This window comes from Primulina huaijiensis, chromosome 1 (genome assembly GCF_012295235.1).
Source record: "Primulina huaijiensis isolate GDHJ02 chromosome 1, ASM1229523v2, whole genome shotgun sequence".
Classification (NCBI taxonomy): domain Eukaryota; kingdom Viridiplantae; phylum Streptophyta; class Magnoliopsida; order Lamiales; family Gesneriaceae; genus Primulina; species Primulina huaijiensis.
This window is the reverse complement of record NC_133306.1, coordinates 1,594,202-1,619,050: the sequence shown is the minus strand read 5'-3', so window position 1 is coordinate 1,619,050 and position 24,849 is coordinate 1,594,202. Positions and strand designations below refer to the sequence as shown.

The following is a 24,849-nucleotide window of genomic DNA, read 5'->3' as shown; positions in this document are numbered from 1 at the left end:
TCGCTATAATAGCAACGGTTTATAAAAAACCGTCGCTATTCCATCCGTTTTTTTGTACTGACATTAATTATATCTAGCCAATTAAATAATTTGGCAAGATCCAACCATTGCTTTTTCGGACATAAATTTTGAAATCACGTTCTATATCATGGTAATAATATTGTTTTCCAAAATAAAAGTTCGATTGGGGGAACTTTGCTAGAAACTTAAGAATATATCGGTTGTTTCATGATTGCGCTGCAGATTTTTGTTGATCAGATCTCACCAGCATGATCATCATTCTGAAAAATTTAAGACAAGTACAAGAAAGGCCATGCGATGATCTAATGCGTGTAAAGGCGAAAACTACTTCAGCCGAGTAGCCGAGCTGCAACTTTTCCATAAAAAAGAATGCTTGAAACTTGTTTCATCAAGAAAAGGGTGTTTGTAATCAAGATGCATGCAAGTGATAGTTGGCTAAATATTTAAATCGAAAGCGTCGCTCCGTTGCTTCATTATTTCGCATCAGTTTGTATGGTAAGGGGATTAGCAAAACTTTATCAGAACAAAATATTGAAAATGTAAATGAGATATACCTCATCTTTAGCTTGGGTTTCAGCAGGTTTTATCATAATTCTCTATGCTACTGATAGGATATCAAATAGATTGAATTGCGCTGAATTATCAGAAATAGAAAGTCGAGAAGTAGAGAACAGAGAAGAGTATTTACCGCTAGTAATCAACTTCGATATCATATTTCCTTTCATCAATATCATCTTCCTCCTCCTCATGATGCATTCAAAACATTTATCAGAATACGTACGTTTCGCAAATTTCGCTCTATTTTTTCGATATACCAATCAATAGATAAAGTGTCTTGTGGTCACGAATTGTATTTGACTACACCAATAAATAAGAAGAAGAAGAAGAAGAATTCATTCTTTACAGGAAAATATTGATAACATCGTATATGGATATTTTGTTGCAGCTAACAAAATTTGTGAACGATTAGACATTTAACAATCTGGAAGTTCGGCACTCTGAGGTCTTTCTTGGAACTGTAGGCTTGGTGCATGTGAAAGTTCTGAGAGGTTCTCTAGGAGTTTTGCTCTTATTTTATCCAGTTTTTCCTGAGAATTTTTGTTTTTCCTGTTACTTGGAGAAATATGGAGAGTGTAGTTCGGGCCGTAATAGTCCCAAAAATCATGCTGGGGAATCCGGTCATCAACCTCAATTCCTAATGCCACACTCGTCTGCTCAAGAAACAAGCACGTTATAAATAAGAACATAAAAAGAAAATGTATTCTTCAGCATTTTTCGACGTTCATTCACACAGAATCTGATTCAGAATAATGACCAATATATAATATATAAAATGCAGGACATATGAGTATGGACGATTTTGTTATGGCACGGAATCACTAATTTTGCAATGACGGCCCAAAAAACAGCCGTAGGTGTGCCACTTGACATTCACACAGGAGTGAGAGCAATTGATACTACCTAACAAACTACAAATTTTTACTCAAGATGTAACTCATGGCACCAGCAACGAGCAACATTAGAGAGTTTGTAGCCACCTCCACCAAGCAAAAGAAGTGCCACATTAAAAGATTTCATAAATTTGACGCAACCTGCGTGACCTCTAACAGTGAGATTGAAGCAGTCTAATTTGTCACAAGATAAGGAGTCGGCTCTTCACTGTAAGAGTACTGCTCCAGGTCTAAAGACTTCCATCACCTTAGCCATTATTGGCTTAAACAAGGATTGATAGCTTTCATAGTCAATTATGTCTTTTAAACCATTGTTTGGTGTACATGATAATAGAGAATTGATTTTTAATCATTCATTTATCATGTGTTTGGTGTGCATGATTAACATTGTGATAAACTCATTCAGCCTGCACCCGATCTGAACTGTAGGTATTATCATTCTCTTGTTGTTGATTATATAATCCATTAGGGGATAACAGATAATGTTTGATTAATTTAAATTTTCTTTAATATTTTAAAGTTTAAAATAATTATAAATTCAACAAATTNAATTCTAGAAATTTTATTTATTTAGTCCGTACTAATTAATATATGACGAGGGAATTTTAGTAATCATAATATAATTAAAAAAATAACCAATCAATTTAAAATTAATTAAATATCATATAATCTATCACAAAGTGTTATTTATTTTTACATTTCATTTTATAATCACTCGTATTATATATAATTTATAATTTACTTATCCTATCACATAAATTATACGATGCCTAAGAGAATATAATATCTCCCCTTTCGACGATCAAATATCTTGAATATTTCCAGAACCAGGGAAATAATCTCCAAACTTGTGAAACGACAGAGTCATGACTCTAGCACTTAGATAGGAAACCTCCTCAACGCCATCACCATGGTGAATATCAATGTCCACATATGAAACACGCTTCAGAAGCAAAGCATATTAAACTACCAGGAATAAGAAAAACTTGAAATATTGCCAAAAACTGGTTATGACAGAAGAAAAGAGTTTCCAAAACTAGTGCTACCACTTTTTTACATGCTGCCACTGTGATTTTTCAGTACTTGTGGGAAAGTTATATTACTAGATTCTACAGCAATTTATTTATATATATACCACAAAATGGGAAATGAACGGATTTATCAGCAATTCTAAGTATACAATGCTCCCTAATCAATTAGAATGGTTTCAAAATAGTACCTCATGAGCTTTGAGGAGCTCTAAAATCGCTAGCACGATATCATTAACATAGCAGAATCCAGAAGCCTTACTTTTCCGTGCATGGTGCATGCCACCAGCCCAATTCACTCTAATGTCACAGTGTCCATGATTTAACATCTCTGCTCCGCCAATGGAACCTTCCGCATATATTCGACAGAAGGAATAAAGATTATCAAATACAGGGCAATCTAGCCCTATATTAAATCTGCTTAGCTGGTCCCCTAAATGTCCTGTACCTCTGGGGTGATTATTTGCAATAAAGAGACAATCATCTACATGAAAGCAGAGAAGATCATTCTCCCGTGCAAGTTTACGGTTATAAACTTTCATTTGTTGAAGTAAACCATAGTGCTTAAGGAGAGCATGAGTCATTCGAATTCTATGTGGTTTCATTGGGTGATCACCTCCATAATAGCAATGCCCAACTTCCAGGTGGTAGAAGTAGCAAACTTTCTTTAGACCCGTCTGCTCCAGATGGAAAGGAATTACCACCAGATTCCATTTCCCAATCTGAATACAGAAAGAACATGCATGATACAATAATTCTGCCAGATCCAAGTGACATTCTTGGTAGAACTCACAGTTTCTCTGTAGATCGTGCAGTTCCAACAAGTTTCATTTTTCCCTTTTTGAACAGAGCATATTCGTTGTTCGTATACATTTGAACAAATAATAGAATTCGTGATGATAGAACATCACGTCAAACTTGTCCCTAATCTTATAGATAGCCAATGCAATAATTACACCTTTTTTTTCTTTTTGTTTCTTTGATGTAGCTGGTGCAGGAAGCTAAAGGATCGAACGGAAGCCAACCTAGAACAATATTTTTATGGAAAGAGAGGAACATCCAAAGATATTTCAATTGAATCAGTTTTTCTGATAAGTTTAATTCTTTATATACTATTTTTAGCCTACCAGAACAAGACACGAATATCCAAAAACCGCATCTAGAGAAAAGCTAGCAAATCTAGAGATATGGAAAAAGCATGCGGTGTAACAAACTAAATACTTAAGGAAGAATATGCCAATTTTGTAGGGAGTTTGTACATCAAAATTGTAACACGAAGATGCTGATCTGCGGTGAAACTCAATTAAGCTTCAATTCTGATTGTTTTACAGATATCACATTCAGATAAGGAAACCAAAAGTATCAAACCGAAGCACATTTATCATTTAACCCAAAAAAAGAACTCAGAAGTTGACAAATGTCTCAATTACTGATTCCCACTTTCAGAAACATCAAGACTTCATCTTAACCTAACCAGAAGTAATACAAGGCAAATCGTTTACTTTCCTGGAAAAAGGTTTACTAAACCGTTAAAGATAAAACAAAGAAACATAAAAAAATATTTCCCTGCATATAATTATCATGAAAACCATTTCAAAATGTTAAGAGAAAATCATGCATGTCAGTCTTTGGAAAGTGAAACAGAGTATCAAACTACTTCGGCACACGGGAATCAACTACTGCATGCACATGTAATCGCAGGAAAAAAGTTGGATCATTCTTGATTTCGGAATCAATCAAAGAAATAATTTTTGTAACATTTTCTTGGATGGGATCTCCCTTTTCTTGAATCTCCTTCCTATCAGCTGCATTAATGTTATTTCAGTCCTAGAACAAAATTCACTTCATCTCCAGTGGCAAACAAAAATGAGAGCCACTACAGATTTTCAGCGTTTGAAGTGGGACGAAAATCATAAAATTGAGGATGCATCGAGTTTTTTAAAAAAAACAGGGAAGAGAGAAGAGAATGTCACCTGAAAACGAGCGGCGCCGCCTACTGTGGATTATCTGGGAGAGACTTCTGGCTTTCTCTGTTTTTTCAACTTCTGCAGTTTATAAAGTCTGTTGGGATGTTGGCTCGTTTCTGAAAGGGGAGACTTTTTTGCCCGCAAACTTCAGTTTCTATTTATTTTTTATTTTTTTATTCTAATTTTTCAATCGTTTTTATTTTAGTTTCTTCTTTTCTGGGTTTTTTTAATTCAGTTTGCAGTTTTTGAATTAGGAATAAATACGAATCTCTTTTAAATATAAAAATATGTATTTGAGTTTTATTCTTTTAATCAATAGTGTGTTTTACTCGCTTGTTTATAGTAAAATATTTATGTATAAATCCATCCACCATATACAATGACACTTGAGTTGCTTGACTTGGAACTTGAAATATCATTGTTATTCATATTTATTATATTAAAAACTTTTACCTGATTGAGTTAGTATAGCACATGAAATATGTAGGATAAATTAGTACAAACCACCACATGAAATTGTCCAAATTAGGGGCAATCCATTGATAACTTCAAGCGTGAACAAAGCATTCAAGATATCAAATTCAAAACCGTGTTATTATGAAGTTTCATATTTCTTAGTTCGCTTATAGTTTTTTTTTAATGAGATAAATTTCCATGAAAGAGAGGTAAAAGATTTCATACAAATATATTAGATATCTCCATATATAATAATCGATACAAACTCAATCGACACCAAATGATGTGCCTAGACACTGGAAATAAACAATCAAACAAATACTATGGGCATACCCATACACACACAGCATATCCTGGATCTCCCGCTACATATTCTCCATCTAAATATGAAGAGGCATAGGCTACATCTTAAGTATGAGTTATATATCATATTGATCAAAATTTGGACTTTTCTCAATATAACATATGGTTCAATGTGGTCATCATCAAATAATTTTATGTTCTTTATATTTCAAATATGATATACAGTAACTACAATCGCCGCAATTGGGATCTTCGTAACCTTGGATGACCTTTGATACTGACCACTGAGCTACCAAGCGTTTGAAGCAAAACACGAGCCGACCCCATAAGTTTCTTTATCCCCAACTACTCTCGAATCTTATTATCTCATACCTCCCTTGTTTTTTGACATGAGAAATACAAATGTTCAAAAGACTCGACCGATTGTTTGGAAGCGACACAAAACTTGTCCAATCCGCCTATGGGTTTTTCGAACTACAATTATATTTCACAATGCCCCAAAAGTGGCGTTATATGATGGATATATTATGATACAAAATTTATAGTTAAAAATTACAATGCCACAGCAATCGCACCGAGAGAAAACTACATAAAAAAATATTTATAATTACTAACGAAAAAGATCTGTTATGATTTTATTCTCGCCATCTGTTTTAGGTACAGGATACCACAAACTCTTACAAGTAACCTTACTGATCAAACTTGAAACAAAAAAAAAAAACTCTAAAGCCAAAATCTTGCCCAGTTCCATCCAGTTGCTGCTGAAAGTGTTGAAACTTGGTTACCGAATACTGCAGCTGACCCTCATCGATGAACATCTCACACAAGATTTGAACTTGAGCAAATTCAGTATGTGGGATTACGTTGCAGTTTCAGACATTACTCTGCATCCAAAATGCCTCGACCTCTCATTACCTTTTATTGCAAGGACAGTATCAAGTCATAACAAAGATGCCCCATGTCATCACCAACCATGTAGAACTTTACTGGAATCTATTTAATGGACTGGCATGAACTCCAGGATACTTGAATGTATCTCCAGAATGATAGAAATAGAAAATTCATGATGTAGAGAACAGTTTTACAAGATCAAAAGCTCCATCGATCTAACTGTAGCTTGGCTTCTGCCATGTCTTTCTGTGCTTTCTTTCTCCGGTAAAATATTGGACAGTCTCGACTGACAAAGAAACAAATATTTTTAGAGAAAAAAACAAACCTTCATAAGAAACAACGAAGGAAACAATGCAGTCAATAGCTTATCAAGGAACAAGACAACGCTCATTCCAGCCTGACCTTCGCTGCCTATCTATTTTGTAGGATTCTTAAGGTAAACCGCAGTATTGGCCATAGTTCACAAGGACTTTCTTCAATCTTAGTTAGAGGGAAAGGATTAAAGAATCACTGGTGGCTCCGATCTTACCTTGTTCCAATCTCAGATGCAATTGAACTTTGTCCGTTTCACGATTTTCACTCATTAATGATATGATATTTTACATTGCAACCCCTAATTAACAGTTAACAAGTTTATTTATGCCTTTTGTGGATAAACATAAAGGAGATTAAGGTACCTTCATATTGCGTAATGGATTACCTTTATTACCCTTTAATACACAGCCTCATTAAATCACCATAATACCATCCCTTTCTCGTGCATTTCCAAGACCAGGCATCAACTTTCCACATCGATGGGATGTTAAAATAACAAATATAAACCCATATATGCAGGTGTAGCTAACCTAGTGCACAGCACATCCTGGTGAAGGGAGCCTTGGCACTCCTGGCATTGTGTCCATAGCCTCCCAAAAAGCTGCTCCAGTTCAGCAACTGAGAATGAAATAATTAATTATATGTTAAAATACGTAATTTAAGAAGCAAGAATTTCATGCATTTTTAATAAATTGAATACACGTTGACCATGACATGAGTAATGATGGCTTTTAAGCATACCATTAGTCACAGACTTGCAATAAAGTTCAGCTTCTCTTCCTTTGCAGTGCAAGCACAGAGTATGATCGGAATTACTGGTACAAAGCACAAGAATGGTTACTCTAGTACCTTATAAATATATTCACTACTGCATGTTTGTTTGAGTATTACCTTTATCTTCGCACGCCTATCTAAGATAGCTTCTTTATTCACATGTTGTGAGGTCAAATTAGACGAAAGCCTAAACAGTTCAAAGGTATTTGTCCAAAAACCAGTGTGTACACAAAGTACGAAGAAAAATATGGGAAGCCTGCTGCCCAGTTTTGTGTCATTCCAAATTCAGTAAGAAAAAACATTTTTAAGACTTGCAAAACTCAATAAATTGAAGAAAACGCGGACGATGTAGTTAGTTTGGATCACTATCATGAATCAAACATGGAATAACTATTATTCAAGCTTTTACCTTATTAAAGCCTTGCATCCAATGCAGCTTAGTTGCTTTTTAGCAAATTTCATTATTCCACTGTTTGAAGGGGTAGAAATGGAAATAGACCTTGTGTGACTTCCTTGAAGTAGCTCTTTACTAGCATTCTTCAGGATGGGTTCAAAGATCCTTAGCAGCGGCTGCAAATAAAAGTAGTTAATAGTGGTTGGAATCAACGAAATAAAAAAAAAAAAAACCAGTTAAATGCTGCACCAACCTTGCTAATTTGATTTTCAAGGTAGTAATGAGGGTCTATCGGAATATTATTGTCTAACACATAGATGGGGTCCTCAGACCTTTCGTATGCCTGTTTGAAATAGATAATCAGGACTTGTTAGCATGCTCGATACATTCTGTGCATACATTAAACAAAAAATTCAACAAATAAATTACCTTGGCACCTTTGGCAGCTTTGATGATGACATAAGGTACCCGATCACCAACATTTGGAGCAGTAGCGGCATCTCGCTATCGAAAAAAGAGTAGATACCAATCAATTTTCTGAATATCTAATAAAATAACAAATCCTTCACAATCAACAATTAGATTACGAGAATTTCGATCTGCAATTTAAGAACCGGAAGCTTTTAGATCTCGACGAATATCAAGAGTTTCTTCCAGAAATATCACAAATACCATACCAATTGGTGAGAACATAAAAGAGAGGTATGAGGAATATGCAATAGTTATTGAAGGCAAGGCCCACAGATGCATGCATACGCCCTAGGGCCTAGGAGCAAGGCACAGTCGAGGAACGTGCCTTATAAAGTCAGGGTCTGAGAAATAATGGTTCAGAATTTAGATAGATGAAAAAGATTTTCATATACCATCTAATATATATTAGACATAACATTAAATAACAATAAATAAATATTTATTAATGGACAAGAAAAAATCAATGGCCGCTACATTGAAGTTCATTTACAATGCACGGTGCCCATCTTTGTCTAAGCACAAGTTTTTTTGGGTCCTCTTTCAGATTACTTAAGCTACTTGACTCGCATTCTGATTTTAAGGCATACTTAGATGTGTACTTTACAGTCAGGGGGAACCTTGGCATGTCTCTAGGCGCAGAGGCTACGACTTGTTGTGCCTTGAAGGCTTGAACCTACACAAACTCATTGTCTCAGTATGTAGCCTTTTTTTTTTTTTTTTTTTTTTAAATTTTTTTTATTTTGGAATTAGTTACATCATATGTGCGGATGAGTAATCCGCTACAATCTTACAATACAGTTTTATAATGAACCGGTTTAATCGCAACAAAACACAAAACTCAATACCATACTAATTTCCAATCCCTGCACAGATCGGAGACCCTTAGATGATAATATTGAAGAATATTGACAGTCCAAGTGGTGACCCTCAATTTAACTCTCTCTCACACTTGATCAGTTGACTCCGAAACATCTTCAAATATCTTTTTGTTCCTTTCCAACCAAATTGTCCACAATATGCCATGAATGATAATAAACCAAAACTCTCTGAATTTTCTCTCAAACGGATACCATGAGTTGTCATGAAATAAATCTTCTGCTTGTCTAGGCACAGCCCATTGAAATTCCAGCTCTGTTAGCACTTTAGTCCAAATACCTGCTGCGAATGAACAATGTAACAGTATAAGATCTTGACTTTCTTCATGTTTTCGACATAGGCAACACCACTATAGTCGTAAAGCACAATTCTTCCACCTTCTCTGCACGTAATCACATGTCGGAAACTTTCCCAAGGTAACGATCCATGAAAAAATCCTGATCTTCTGTGGGACAGGAACTTTCCAAATGCTTTTGTGAAAATTAAAAAATGTAGAGCAAGAGTTTTGAAAGAAAGAATCGTAAAAAGATTTCACCGAGAAAATCCCCGAAGCGTCCCCCAGCCACACTCTAATGTCATTAGCTCCTTCCTGCAATTTGGCTCTATCTAAAACTATCAACAAATTTGTAAACTCAAGAAACTCACCCTCTGTAAAATCTCTTCTAAATCTCACATCCCAAATAAAAGATGAACTACCACCAATAATGGCGATTTGTACGAAATGACTAATTGGTTTGTTAACAAGACTGGAAATTCGAAACAAAGATGGAAAACGTAATTTAAACGATAACTCACCCTCCCAAACATCCTCCCAGAATCGAATTAAATTACCTCGTTTTGGCACCCCCCTAACTAGTTGATGGAAAGCCTGGTAAGATCGAGATATACTTTTCCAAGGGCTTCTGAATGTCCCCTTCTCAGCCAAACCCAAATCCCACCCGTTGTCCTGTAAACCGTATATACTCCTAATCACTTTTTTCCACAACGAGTCTTTTTCAACCGAACATCTCCACCACCACTTACCAAGTAAAGCCCTGTTCCTTAGACAAACATTTCCCATTCCCAACCTTCCTTTTTCCTTTGGTTTGCATACTTGCTTCCATCTAACCACATGGTAATGGTTTTCCCCGTCAGCACCATCCCATAGAAAGTCCCTCATGATTTTTTCCATTGAATTTGCCACACTATTCGGAACCTTAAACAATGACATGAAGTATGATGGCATAAGACTGATTTTATCAAAATGAATCTCCCCCTCTCCCCCCTGATAGGAATGATTTTTTCCAGCTTGCTAATTTGATATGCATTTTAGAAAGAACCGGTTCCCAAAAATTAAGCTTTGTGGGGTTTCCTCCCAAAGGTAATCCAAGATATTTGATTGGTCAGATTTCTTTTTTGCACCCACAAGTTATTGTCATATCGTCTACTTCATCATCCAAGCAAGTCAATCCCAAAACCACGATTTTTTCCAAATTTATTTTCAGCCCTGAGTTGGTTCCAAACAGTTTTATTAAATCCACAATTGCCATCACATCTTCTCTGGTTTTTGCGAAGAAAAGGGTGTCATCCGCGAATTGTAAATGTGATATTTCAATTTTATGTTTCCCAACTTCAAGCCCCCTGACCTTTTTATCCTCCCTTGCCTGGTCTATCATCCTCCACAGCACATCAACGACAATATTGAACAGAAATGTTGATAACGGATCACCTTGTCGTAAACCTCTCTCTACTTTAATTTTCCCCCACGGTTTTCCATTGATAAAAATCGAAAAATTCACATTAGATACACATCCTCTTATCCACCTCCTCCATCTATCTCCAAATCCTTTTTTAAACATCATAAAATCTAAAAATTGGCTGTCGACGTTGTCGTAAGCTTTCTCCAAGTCAATTTTGAGGAGCCAACTTTTTTTTCTTTTCCTTCGATATTTCTCAGTATGTAGCCTAATTATCGCCCTTAAATACGTCCATGTGGAAGAAGCCTAAATGCTATCCCAAAACACATCGTCCCTAAGCAAATACAAGGCTCAGCCTTTGATTTTCAGTTTTAACTATCGATGTTGTGGAATTTGCCATGGTGGCAAGCTTGCATTGAGGTCAACCACTAAAAATCTTGTATGTTCTCGCCAATAAGTATTGTTTTTTATAAACGGGACTAGAGCTTTAATCCTAGCATCTTGATGACATTTTTAATAACTATGAGACTTTATATACCAAGTGAATGGTAATTAGAGAGACACCAGTTCAAAATTTTCAGGTTCTGTCCAAACCCTTAGTTTTGATTGTTAATAAAACTTGTTAACTCCATCAAGGGCTTTTTGTGAGATGATGAATATGATGTTACCTTTTAATAGCTTCTACATGTTTTTGTATCCTAAATTCAGTATTAAGGATTTCCAATCCTGGAAAGGGGATTCTAATATGATAAACCAGCTAAAACTATCCATCTGCAATCGCTGACACGGACTTTATACAAAATTAGACATAGACACACAATGTTGTACTACAATGTTACACTTGTTCAGAGACTGCTATTATTATATTTCAACGAGTATTAACATCAAAAGACAGCTACAATTATGGTTTAGTAGCACTGACATACCAAAATCAACTTAACTTTTAACTATTATATCACTTACAGCAGTGGAGAATTGCAATAAAGTATCATAAAGGGTAAATTGATTTCCATTATGATCCTAGTTTTCCTATGTGGGTTAAAACTCAAGCTAATCAAGAGAGTGAGTTGGAACATTAGAGCTAATATAGTGTTTTGAACACTATGCTATACATAAGAAATCTATCATCAAAACTGATAAATTTTCCAAATCAACTACATCAAATTGAAGAAAAAATTACTTACCTTGCGCATCCTTTCGGCAAGCTCAACATGTGCCGCTTTAACCTCATAGTCATCTCCAGTTTTTGTTAGACCCTATGTGACATGGAAAGACCGATATTCAAACAGAACAATCAAAACGCCCAAAAGCTTGACGTTGACAGAAAGAAGGGGTTAAAAGTGTATTGTTGGTTCAATTTCTACCTTGGTGATGACTAAGAGTGATAAATCCATACGATTCATAAGAAGATCTGAGATTGTGCTCTTGACATACTGAACAGCGCCCGGAATATCTCGGTCTATGAGTATTTTGTTAAGACATTCACTGACAAGGTTCTTGACCAACAAACAATTATCCCTCCGAACTGTTTCAATCCCTACAACCAGAAAAAGGGAACAATTTCACCAAAAAGATAACTAAAATGTAACTCGAATACACTAGTAAATATTGATAACAATGGTATAAAGAAGCTGAACGGCGACACCAGTTCACCTTTCGTATCCATTCTGTCAAATTTGTTTGGGTTTGTCCAGTAAAGGCCAGCATATCTCTTCTTACTTATTAATAAATATGGATAGTAAACCTTCTCGAACTCTAGTTTTATGGGCTGTAAAACAAAAGCAGACCATAGCATGAATATAAATTTTAAAAAAAAAAAGGTAAAAGAGGAGGGAGCCAATGAGAGACATAAAGGCAGCTAACCAATTCAGTGAGGATATGAAAAACATAGGAGAGTACAATTTCTGGTCAACAATTCAGATTCTACCAATTCATGCTTGCAAGATGTACATGTATCTAGGGTCAAATGATAGCTGATATATAGCAAAAGGAGCACAAAAAACCTACAGAGAAGTAAATACCTTGATGAAAGTACCACTGATGTAGTCAGCAGCTTCCCTACCCAAATTCATGGCTTCATCCACTGAGGACACACCAAACTGCACCATAACTGAATCCGTGTCTCCATATATGACCTGCAATCACAATATTGTAAATTCTAAGATATGTTTCTGCTGTAAACCAATTAATGAGGTCTATTGTCGAGGGTGACCAAAAAGGATATAACAGAGCTATAAAATGTAGAAAGCATGAACATAACAAGAGAAGAAACAAGCTCAGACTAGAATTATGTTATTTCATATTATGCAACTCTTCACAATAGAATAGAACTAGTCATAATCTATATCATGTTTATATCATATCAAATGAGATGTCAACAAATCAAAATTGATTTTAATTAATGTAAAAAATACTAAACAATCACAAGTACTTTTTAGCTTTGCAAAAAAACATAAAACTTAATTTTCACATCACAATTATATCCTTAAAACAAATATTTTTTCTCACCATACATTAATCTCTCATAGAGTTATAAGCATCTTTGGTTAGCTGGTTGCAGAGAAACTAATAAAGAGAACTGGTTTATTTTAAATAACTAATTCATTCAAAAAAATGCTACAACCAACTTATACAGCTACTGAAATAACCTTGAAATTTTACTATCATCCAACATATTTGCGGCAAAGCTTAGTAATCTTGTTTGCAGCCTATGTAATATAAAATTAAGGAACATAAAAATTAAATATCGAACAACATTCGAGCGTGAATTTTGAACCACAATATTCTTGGAATCTTGGGATAATTAACACGTACAATAAGTTCGAGACTTCCGCAGCTCAAAAGTGTTGATAAATACATGCATTTTAATTATAGGCAGTATGTCATAATTTGATAGCAGGAATAAGATTGAAATTATATGCATAAAATGAGAAGCTAAATTCCTGACACCATTTATTTATGGCACAAAAAAGTTGTCCATCTCATATTGCAGAGTTCTCATTCTTACCTATACGAGGACTATACTCATGAGTTATCTATGTAGCATTAAAAATATTATAAGTGAGAAGGATGGGTAAATTAAAAATTTACGGGGAAACTCTTTTTTGGGTGGAGCGATTATAATTTTTGTATTGTTTAACTATAAACCAACAAAAAAGAACATGGAGGATGAGTCTCACCTACCTCCACCTCGGATTATGGGACAGATTTGACATTTTTATCTCATTTAAAAGAAGCTCTAGATGAATTGATTTCCATAAAATTGATATTATCTATTTTTTTAAAACGAAGGGCCCACTGCCATCGGCCCATCACAAACACACTTTTTTCAACATTCAGACCCCAATTGGAACATAAGTACAACCTAAGAGGGATTTGACCTCCACTACATGAGTAATAGTGATACTGCAAGAGATGTGAAGTGGAGACAAAAATGTTTGCTCTTAAGGTCGATTACATAAAAAATAATTTTCAATTCCTTTCATGCATATTACTTTGAAAAGCCTAGCCCTGAATAGTAACAGTAGGTATAACTGTAGAAGTAACCAACTATTTCCTGTTTCCCCCACACCAGTTATTAATTGAAACAAGGCCGGCCAGTCATATCGCAGTTATGCACAGGTTATAAACTTTAGCTTAGTATTTTCTGGTCGAATAAAGAGAGTACTATCATGTTCTATTTCACTGCTCAACAACTTAAAGCACCACATGTAGATCAGTGACCAGACGCTCACAAACCACCAAACAGTGTCCTTCAGTTAAACATGATTTGCCAGATGAATAAAGGCCTGATCCAGAGATTTATCTCTGATACATACCTCTGCGTTGTGCTCGTAACCCGCAGGAATAATGAATTTATCTTCCACGAGTTTTTTCGTATGTTCAATCATCTGTCGGCCTTTGAAGGATTAATATTTCATAAGTACAAATGAAACTTTAAAATTGAGATTAGTATATAGTAGGAAAAATTTATGGGTTATGCACTTTGTGTGTGCATTTTCACAAGAGCAATTACCATAGCTGGTGACACTTGAAGATATCTCTAAACAAGGTAACTGACCAACTGTAGCTCCTGTAAACCCATATACAGAATTTGCACTTATCTGAAAAAAACAGGAAATACATTTGCTAAATATATAGGCACACAAGAAGTGCCATGCAATAAAATGTAAAGGCAAACCCAAGAAAGCACCAAAGATGCCAGAATATACCTTCAAAGCCAATTGGCGACCATCTAGGACAGCTTTCTCAAGAGGATCCTTTGCTTCCTAAAATCCAACCAAACGATTGGTCTATGTAAAGTAATGTTATGTAAAAGATACATAAATGATTAAATGAACTAAGATGACTTGCAATATGTTTCAAATCTCTACATTGTTTTATGCCCATTTTCACTTTTCTGTGTTTAATTCAGTAGCTGACACCATCTGAAAACAACAATTTACATCACCTATGTCCGGTCCATTGATCATATCCAAGAGTGTCCTCCAGTATCTTCAGGCATCTAGAGTCAGTTACATTCACACTCATACAAAGATTACAAAAGGGAAACTAATTTCCATGACTTATCATTTGGTAACTTCGGTGCTCTTTCTTTCCTTTCATGCGTTCTTTCATTTGTCTTCTTCTTTTATTCTACTTGAATGGAAAACTTGGGTGTTCTTCATCATAAAAATATTTAAAGCTAAGAAAGTGTAATGTGAGAGATGTTCATTAGGTATTGGTACTGTAACCACTTGAGAAATGAAAGGAGATAGTCTCAATATATTCTCAATTTATGGTAATTTCTGATGTTTTCAAATATAAACAACGATTTAACGCAAAAAATGTGACAACCAATGTCAAAGTGATGTGCATCCCTAATCTCACTGATCGGCCAGAGAATATGAAGTCAAATTTTTAATAGGAAGTCTTTTTAGGATTTTGCTTCATCCTTTGCATCACAGTAGATCAATGATAGTTCTTCGAAAACTAATTGAATCATATTAAAAAAATAAGGATTTCAAACTCCACATCGTGTGTCATCCCACGCATGAATTTAACTCTTTAAGACTGCTCAACTATGGAGCTCATTTGATTTAACACTTGATATAGCATCCGTGGATAGTTAACAGAGTATATCCAAATCATACTGAATAATAAAGCAACCAACTTCAGGATAAAAAACCAAGCAATATCATAATAATTTATAGAAAAAATCTCATGGAAACCTTTAAATCTGCTTTAGCCCTTTTACGAGCAGCCAAAAGTTCTTCAAGAATTTCTGGAAGTATTCCCTGAAATGAAACTTATCCATTCAGAAAAATAACATAAATTGAAACTGACTGATTCGAAAAAACTTTGATTTTCGCCTCAACTATATAATAAAGTTCACAATTTTATCTTAATAAATATTTACCTTCTGTAAATTTGGTTTGACAAATGTCTCACCAGATGGGGTTTTGTAGACGCATTCTGGAGGCAGATTAAGCTTTCGAATATCTTCAGGAGTTACCTATAGAATAATCATCAAGAGACGGTAAACATCCAAACTTCTATAATTGAAAAGTCACTTTTAATCCCAAAAGCAGGAGATGGAAAAGTAGCTCACCAGGGTGCAATAACACAAGTTATATGCCATCATAATTGACGGATATAAAGATGCAAAATCAAGTGTAGCAATGGGCTTCTCATAGAATCCTGCTCTAGCCTCCAGAACCTGAAAAGAAAAGACAAAGAAAAAAGTAAAAAATTTCTCATAAGCAAAGATTTATTCCCGGTGCTAAGCATCTACATGGCGGTCAATAACGGCCCAAAAACTAAGACAACAGAAACAATGTGACTTCTCATATAGAAGTCCATTAGAGATTCAGCCCAGGGAATCATAAATTTATTCCCCGCACCTCATAAAAATCTCCTACTTCTACCCTCCCTTCAAATACTAGGAAACTTAGGGTTCCACAAAAAGTAACGAAAAGAAAAGGATGAGGTTTTAAAACAGATTAAACGCTTCAAACTTCAGGCAAAAAGTATGTCCTTGTTAAACAGAAACTAAAAGCAGATAATAAAGGAACAACTTTAATTGGATAGGCCAAAGAACCTGAGCCAGATAATCCTAAAATATCCATGAGCGTAATTTAAGTGGGAAGTAACCGATGTAATCAAAATTCAGATGCTATCTCTAAAACTGTCAGTACAGTCACATCCTCCTCACTGTAATCGAAATTCGATTAATGTCAGTTAAACTAGTGCACACATTTAATAGCCCACAAAATGACTTTTGACACTGATTCTCTAGAAATCTTCAAATCGTCAAAAGAATCGAAAGATTTATGCTCATTCATCATGTCTCAAATTTCAAGGAACTTTTCCCAATCTTGATATCTTTAGGCATATGGAATGAAAGCTTCCAAGCATGATTTTTTCAAGTCCCTATCCAAAATTACCTGTGTGTAAAATATTGAATGGTTGAAAGATGCTAAGAAGCCATTACTATTAATACAAATTGAGGAATTTTAGAACATTTGAGTATTGTCCATTTACCATTCACATAACCATGAAAACTACTATTAATACAAATTGAGGAATTTTAGAACATTTGAGTAGTGTCCATTTACCATTCACATATGAGGAGGATGCACAGTCTACAAAGTCTGCTTTATAATCCACAGAAAATGCATACAGTTACATGTCTGGAAAACAAAATGCACACTTACGGTTGCACCCTCAAATGTTCCCTGTTCTGATCCAGCCTGTTTCACATTTGGAATGACAAGATTCTTTTGCTTTGCTTTCCTTAGAAGCTGAGAAAGGACCTGCAGATAGTGGTTATGATTTAGATATGCAGTTGATGCCCTTCATTCATCCATTCAGCCATTTACATCTTGAGAAGTAAAGACTCTAGATAACCTTAATGCTTTGCCCTCTGGACAGTAGAAATGAGATGGGAACACCTGTTACTCGAGCCATCTCCACATAGTTGTAAATAAACATCAACTTGTCCAAAAGCCGTTGTGGAAGGTAAGCATCCTGCAAAGTGCATACTTTACAGCAATATGCAGCGAAACTATTTCTGTCCCCATGATTATTCATACTAAAACTCTATAATGTCAACTGCCAGTTCTCATCAGTCATAAGACTTGAGAAAATATATATATTTATGACCAACTATTTGAAATTTATGAGATGTCTGGTAAATATTCAACAGAAACTCATCAAGATATTATCCTTGAAAAAATCATTCATTTGCAGGGTCATAAAAACAATGATATAACTAAATACATAAACGTAGCCCCTGATTACTGCTGATGGAAGAGTTTTTCCATGGTTTATTTCTTGACCAATTCTCTAATACAATAGCAATAGAGAGGTTTTCTTCCTTACATTCCCCGTTTCCTTTTTAGGTACGGAAAAAGTTTTGATAAACTGTTCTAAATTCAAAAGCCTAAAATGATGAAATAAGCATAATCAAAGATCATAAATTCATAACTTTAGTATTTTCAATGAAAGAGACCAATATAGTGTATGATAAAATAAAATAAAATGTTCTAAGTATGGATCCTTTTTGACAAAGAAGCATCCTTATCAACAAAACAAATTAAACCCCTTCCTGCATTTGTAAAACGTCTTTTCAAGTGTTGGTCATATATTGAGCAAATAAACAAGTAGCAAACCAACTAGTTAATATAAGCAGGACGATAGGATTTCATTTGCAGGGGTTCAAACAAAGAGCATCATGCTTTGTACTTGTATTCATTTGACTCAAAATTAGAATGAAAGATTTTAGAATCATTTGTTTTGTTCAAGTATATTTCTTTGCTTCAATTTTGAATCCACTTTCCAACCTAGTAATTTGAAATCCATGCATTCCAAATCCACTTTATTTGAAATCCTCACAAATCCAAACCTTCCATTCACACAACCAAAAGGATTCTGCACTTTGATGCACCAACAATAAAGTAGTGGATGAAATACGCTAGATTCGATAAATTGCACCTTTAAACAATAGACAGCAAGACGCCTCCTGGTTTCTGAGTTTCCATTCTGAAGGTCAGATATAATCGAGTGATGGACATCCTCTTTCTGCACATATAATAGATAGTTAAACAAAGAAAACGCCAACTTAGTGCACTAAATTATACAATAGCACAAAACAAATATGTATGTGTAGTACTATCTTCTAGTAAGGGTGGGGTGAAAATATTATTTAAAATAAGTGAACCATTTAAGAATATCTTTTCGCTGGCAAGGGAGATTATTTGTCATGTCTCCCAAAAAAAATTGTATTTACAGCGAGAAATGCGATGTTCTCTCTGGCCGTGTGTATGGTTGAGTAAAACTATATATGTAAAGAATTAGAATTATTGGCCAAAATTATTGGTCATGGAAAATGATTAAAAACTTGTCACATAGTCTGGGAACAATATAAGCTAAGTGCCTTTAAGGCCAAAAAATTGAAACTTATTATGCATAGGTTCCAGCGGAAGACTCAAAATCAATTTCATACCACAATCCAGGTAAAATAAATATATCCAACAAGCATGCAAAAAGCAGAAAGATCAGAAATGAAAAAAATAATAAACTTTTGAGCATTGTAGCATGAAGTGATCAAATTATAAAGTCTATCAGAAAAAATCACAAGCAAATTTACCAAAAATATTTTTCACCTGCTCATTAAGAAAGTGAGCCGACACAGAATTCAGTGAATAAGAGCTTAACTTGTAATCCCTTTGCATAACCTGCCCAAAAATGAAGCGGAATGGAACACTCAAAAATATTCATACATGACAGGAAGAGATCCAAAAGCCTGTGGAGTCATCAGAAATATAACAAATATCATATGATATAGGTCCAATTGTAGGTGGGAATGACGGGAGCAGGGAACCTGAAGCAGATCAAATTGAACTCTTCCTTCAATTGACACTTCTTTGCTTTCACGTGTCCCATATTGTCTGCAGAAATAAACATAGGTGTCATGGTTTCAGTGGTATATAAACCGACGAATTTAATAAATTAATTTTGCACCTCTGCGTTCATACATATAAAACATATAGGCATTACATAGATTTAAACTGGAACACAATTATTCCGCCAAAATCTTGCGCGGAGTGGCATGCAGAGGAGGCTTCATTTAGATCTAGAGATCATAGGCAGGTAAATCTAGAGACCATAGATCTAGAGAGCATAGGCAAGTAAATTGTAGGCCAATCCAAGCATTTCCTGTCCCCTTTAGCTGAGATCAATTAATCTAGCCTCCTCAGCTAATAAATAGCAGTTCAAGGTAAACAGGTATGCAAGGTTTTGGACACAGTAATAAATAATCCCTTGAATTCATATACTTGATCAATCCACTTCACTTGTGATCATTGGAAATATGCTCAGCGTTATGACTTGCCACCAGCTTGTAAAGTGATGCAGAAAATAAAAAAAAAGGACCCATAATCAGTTGCAAAGGTGACATGGAGAATAAACGGTTGCAAATTTTACAAGTCTGGTCTCTAATAAATCCTCTGCATGTATCCATTTACTCGAGTCCAACACATTTTACTTCGTGCAGCTCTAACAACAAATTATATGACCATATTTTCTTTGAAAGCTTAAAATGCTAAACAAAAATATTAATTTCTAAAACATCTCGGATATAGGCAGCATTTTTTGTAAAATCTAGCAGTGATTTTTTTGCTGTATGGGAGTGACATGAACCTAAAGTCTCCCCATGACCTGTCTCTAGTATCAAATTGAATATATACATATAATTCACTCTAGTTAATGACCCTACTTGGATAGCTATACACAACTTCTTTTGCACTGTTTTCAGCCTATTTGATCATTCCAAATCTCATCAATCAGATATCAATCCTAGATCCACAAACAAATATTAGACTCCAGTGATTTCACTAATGGTACCAGTCACTCTTCAGAGTCTTCAGTGGAAGATATCAGAGTTACCGGCAAGGTATAGTACTGATGCAAGAGATATATTTGTAGAAAGAATCTGCAATATGTTAGGTAGCGGGATACTTAATTCTACTGAAACATCCAAAATATGAAGTTTTTGGAATCTACATGGCAAGAAAAATCAAGGATCCAAACAGAGAACGTTCTCTGAATTTAATCGTTCTTCAGAAGAGATAAGAATGAAATATTATTTTTCTTATCTTAACAGGGAAAGCTAGTCCAAAGATAAGCAGCATAAGCAGCATGCCGACCTCTATCCACGAATCCATGCTTTAATGGATATGATACAAAATGTCAACTCCGTATGTTACTGAATGCTTGCTGTTTAGAACAGAGTTTTGGCTTGCAACTGAAAGTAGTCATATCATTTGGTTTAATAAGTATTTTCAGCTCCATTGCCCTCGACAGATCTTCAATTATATTGAGGTATTAGTATTTTATGTTCGCTATGCCCCAACTATTTTAGTAGACAATCCAATGTTGAAACCAAACCCTTTTAGGACAAAAAGAAGTGCATCTTTTTCTTAAACTTTTATTGGTGATGCATGAAGAAAAATAAATATCAAGAAAATATAGAAAGCAAGCACATCAATGGAAATAGTTTACTTTGGAACTACATAAACACATAAGTCAGTGTTTAGAGAATTAGCAAGCACATTCACCTTAGAACTAAAAACGGACATCATTCAGATTTAACAGCATCACTCCTCATTTCTTACGACATTTAGGTTGCACGGGGGATAATATCAAGAAGAAACAGTTACCTTTCTCGCATAAAAGAAAAAAACTAAATACTCATGATTATTCTGATGCTTGACTATATTAGAAATAATCATGACCTGGATGAAAAAGTAGTATCTTTGACACGAACTCTACTGTTTCGGATGCGTCCAATTATTGGAAATTCGGCTATTCCCAAAACCTCAGCTCTCTGCGTTGCAGGAAATTTTTTTGTTGATAATGTTTTATCCTTCCGCTCTTACGGATCAAAGAATTTCAAAACTCATAGAAAATAAAATATTAAAAGATAAAGTGACGCCAAAAATCAAAGAAAATAAATTCTAACCTGAATGAGGTAAGGTAAATCAAATTTGCATATGTTATAACCAATTATAATATCTGGGTCCACTTCGCGAACAAAGTCCTGCATTTAGAAGATGAAAACTTAAGATTGGATGTAGAACAACTGATACTTGCGCACTGCTGTTCAAGAAAGGAAACTATTTAAGCAACATGAAAGAGCTAGTCGGTGTTAAACACAGGAATGGATTGAATATATATTTGTTTCCATAATAAATCTCACTGTCTCCTACAATCCTTCCTATTGAGTGATTAACCTGTACGTGCTAATATGTTACTAAAACATGGGAACCTAAATCAAATGAAATAAAAAAGTCAACGCGTAAAGTCCTATTAAACAACTACTCAAGCGATATGAGAACTGGGTGGGAATATAAATATATGAAAGGGAAATAATCGAATTTCTTCTGAACCCAAGAAAGTAGTTTGGCATTTGATGTGAATAAATTTATCAAAGCATGGTAGATTTACATTAAAAGATCATTACCCTCCAAGCTAACAGAACCTCCTTTTCTGTGTCAAATGACATAACATCAACACCAACAATAGGTGCACATGACTTCAGGGTCATCACATTACGAACCAATGGCTGATCCTCACCCTGTAAGGTCACTAGATTGGCTACCTATAAATTGAAAAAGGTCACAGAATGAAATTCTAACAAAAGAACCATATCACATTTAAACCATGTAATCGGTCACATGATACTAATAGATGATCCGCAAACCTGGATGACAGGATCATGAGTTGGCTCGGGAAACAGACCTTTACGACCAGCACACTCAATGTCAAAACTTAATATGCGAAATGGAGCCATCTTTGAGAATTCTCCTTCCGGAACATGCGAGATCAAGTCTGAAAAACTAAGAGAACCAGTAAAGGAAAAAGTGTTCAAAGCAATCAAAGTCTGCAAAGAAAACAACAGAAGTTTCATTGCTAAGACTCTTAAAAATGTCTATGCGTAAGGATACAGGCAATCAAATTCTAATTGGCAATAGGAGAGACATCTTGCTGTCTTCTTATATTTTCCAGCCGAAATTTCAATCCAGTTACCCCCAACAATGTTACAATCGATCATGAAACGGAGAGCAAAAAGAACATTGCTCTCGTATGTCATAAAACTCTTCATCCCAAGTCCATCAATTTGTATTCCCCGATCAAGGATACCTGCCAAGCATAAGAAATAAATATGAAGTTTTAAAAAAATATGGAGTATGCTATCTGCATCGCAAATCACCTTGCATCCACTTGAAATAGTTAATATGAACCATAATTGCTACTTCTGATCTAAAAGCAGCAAGTGCATTCCAGAATACAAAACCACAAATAATTAGGAACCAACAGAAATAATGACTAGCACTCATTTAGCAGTGTATGGGCCATGGACCTACAGTACATGCTACCTCATACTTGGACTGATATGTAAATACAAATTTTAAGAGATGAAAAACCAGAATTTCATACCACGGCAGCTGGTAACCATAGTTGGCAAAGCCACTACAATTTTAAGAAAGGCCTGAGAACTCTGCTGCTGATAATACATGATGCTTCTTCTCTGAACCAGTTCAATGCAGCGAACAAATTTGGGAACCTTACTATTTCTGTTTGATTCTCTCATTCTACCCTGTAGTAGAAACCAAGAATGACCATAGATGGAAATCATTATATTCATCTGCGCCAGTTTGCCTGTAATCTGACAAAATTACCTCAAGAATTTGATGGAAACGGGAAATATCATCTGGACCCATTCCTGGAGGGCAGCTGATATAAAAATAGGGTTCAAAGCCATGAACGTGACAGCAAACACTGAGTCCTGGCCAGATTATAAAACTTCTCAGAGATGCATGTTGTCATAATATCAAACTTTACAACAAGGAAATTTCTGGTCTTTTCAGGTCTCTTATTAAACAAAATAATTAACTCCAAGTACAAAGCCAGGGTGGTAAGCGAAAAACAATACACCTTCACACATTTAAATATAAATTCAAAGAAACCTCAAAATCCAAATTTTAGTGACGCAACCTTCGATTCTTTCCAAGGAGACAATATTATGCAAGTTAGATTTATAAACAAACACTTGTTAAATGTCAGCTAAACCTTAAAGTTTCTGATGTTGTATTCCACAACAGGATAAATTAAATTTGAATTCAAAAAAGTAAATTAATCGACTTTCATGTTCAAAGGGAGAGAGAGGGAGAGGAAACCTTCTTTGGTAACCCCAAACATCCGCAAAATGGCAGCTGGACCGGAAGAATTTGGTAAAAGGTCCTTGTGGCTATCCCCAATGACATAGTCAATTTCCAACTGTTGAAATACTGCAAATAAAAACCATAAAAAAAGAGCAAGTTCCGTTAAAAATCCAATCTTTATTTGAAAAACCTCGTCTTTATACAATTAACACAGTTGTCGTCCCCATCTGCACAAGATAAACCAAAATGTTCTTTATTCTGCAAAGACTCTGCCATACAAATAACATAAAGATGATAGACCCAACTTGGAAAAATTATACCATTGTAAAACAATTTTCAGGCCTCGAGACACGTTACGCCAAACAGTAACAACAATAAATTCGTTTTCGCATACGAAAGCTACAAGTACAACGCAGGAAAAAAATAAAGATCATTTAAGAGTCAAAAAGCACACAATTGAACCACAACCAAAAAAAAAGGCGGAAGTTCGATTTTTCAGTACATACAGATATTCTGGGATTGAGAAAGAAAGGATTGTGGGATCACGGGACGCTTCCACTTTGCGAGACGCTCAGCAACTGCACGGCGCTGGGTCTCTTCCTCCTCGTAATGGAGGAGGGTTTCCTCGAGGAATACGTCCTCGTCTAATTCCTCTTCTTCTATCACCGCCTGTTGCTTCAATTGAGGTGATGGAGTCTCCGCAGGCACCAGCATCGGAGCCCCCCGCTTTCGCATGTTGCCGTTATCTCGATAAGGACAGTGAAGCGCTGATGAATGTGCTTAGGAGGGAAATGCTAGTAGAATTCCCGCCAGTTAGACGAGGGCGGTGAGTTTGTAGAGAATACTACACGTGACAATCACGTGATGCTGCTTCGCAATTTACTCCGAAACAGTAATTTGGGTTTGGTTCAAAGCAATTATGCTAGTAATGTATATAGATTTTACATACAAATTGGAAACAAAAAATTCGGAGTTGAGCAATTGTTCAAGGAAATTGGATGAATGAGAAATGAGAAATGTT

General features: G+C 35.2%; 1 protein-coding gene and 1 pseudogene across 1 annotated transcript; both read right to left on the bottom strand.

Moving 5' to 3' along the window:
* Positions 1-995: 995 nt before the first annotated feature.
* On the bottom strand, positions 996-4,483 carry LOC140961562 (histone deacetylase 19-like; annotated as a pseudogene).
* Positions 4,484-5,804: 1,321 nt separating this feature from the next.
* LOC140975327 (DNA polymerase delta catalytic subunit) lies at positions 5,805-24,796 on the bottom strand. Its single transcript, XM_073438990.1, has 30 exons — positions 24,335-24,796; positions 23,844-23,954; positions 23,346-23,452; positions 23,104-23,263; positions 22,611-22,806; positions 22,367-22,502; positions 22,127-22,264; positions 21,626-21,703; positions 21,399-21,490; positions 19,487-19,553; positions 19,269-19,340; positions 18,598-18,684; positions 17,512-17,631; positions 17,319-17,417; positions 16,214-16,321; positions 16,022-16,117; positions 15,834-15,899; positions 14,835-14,891; positions 14,639-14,726; positions 14,442-14,521; positions 12,645-12,758; positions 12,277-12,391; positions 11,988-12,160; positions 11,808-11,879; positions 8,030-8,104; positions 7,854-7,943; positions 7,616-7,776; positions 7,174-7,247; positions 6,963-7,050; positions 5,805-6,403 (listed from the first exon to the last, which is right to left on the bottom strand). The coding sequence occupies exons 1-30, from the start codon at positions 24,561-24,563 to the stop codon at positions 6,316-6,318; spliced, it is 3,237 nt and encodes a 1,078-aa protein (XP_073295091.1). The 5' UTR covers positions 24,564-24,796; the 3' UTR covers positions 5,805-6,315.
* Positions 24,797-24,849: the final 53 nt, after the last annotated feature.

Coding starts and splice junctions, on each gene's coding strand:
- LOC140975327 (XM_073438990.1), bottom strand. CDS start 24,563: ATGCGAAAGCGGGGGGCTCCGATGCTGGTGCCTGCGGAGACTCCATCA. Junction 14,522..14,638: donor TTCAAGTGTCACCAGCTATG/GTAATTGCTCTT, acceptor AATCCTTCAAAG/GCCGACAGATGATTGAACAT. Junction 12,392..12,644: donor TCAGTGGTACTTTCATCAAG/GTATTTACTTCT, acceptor TTTGTTTTACAG/CCCATAAAACTAGAGTTCGA.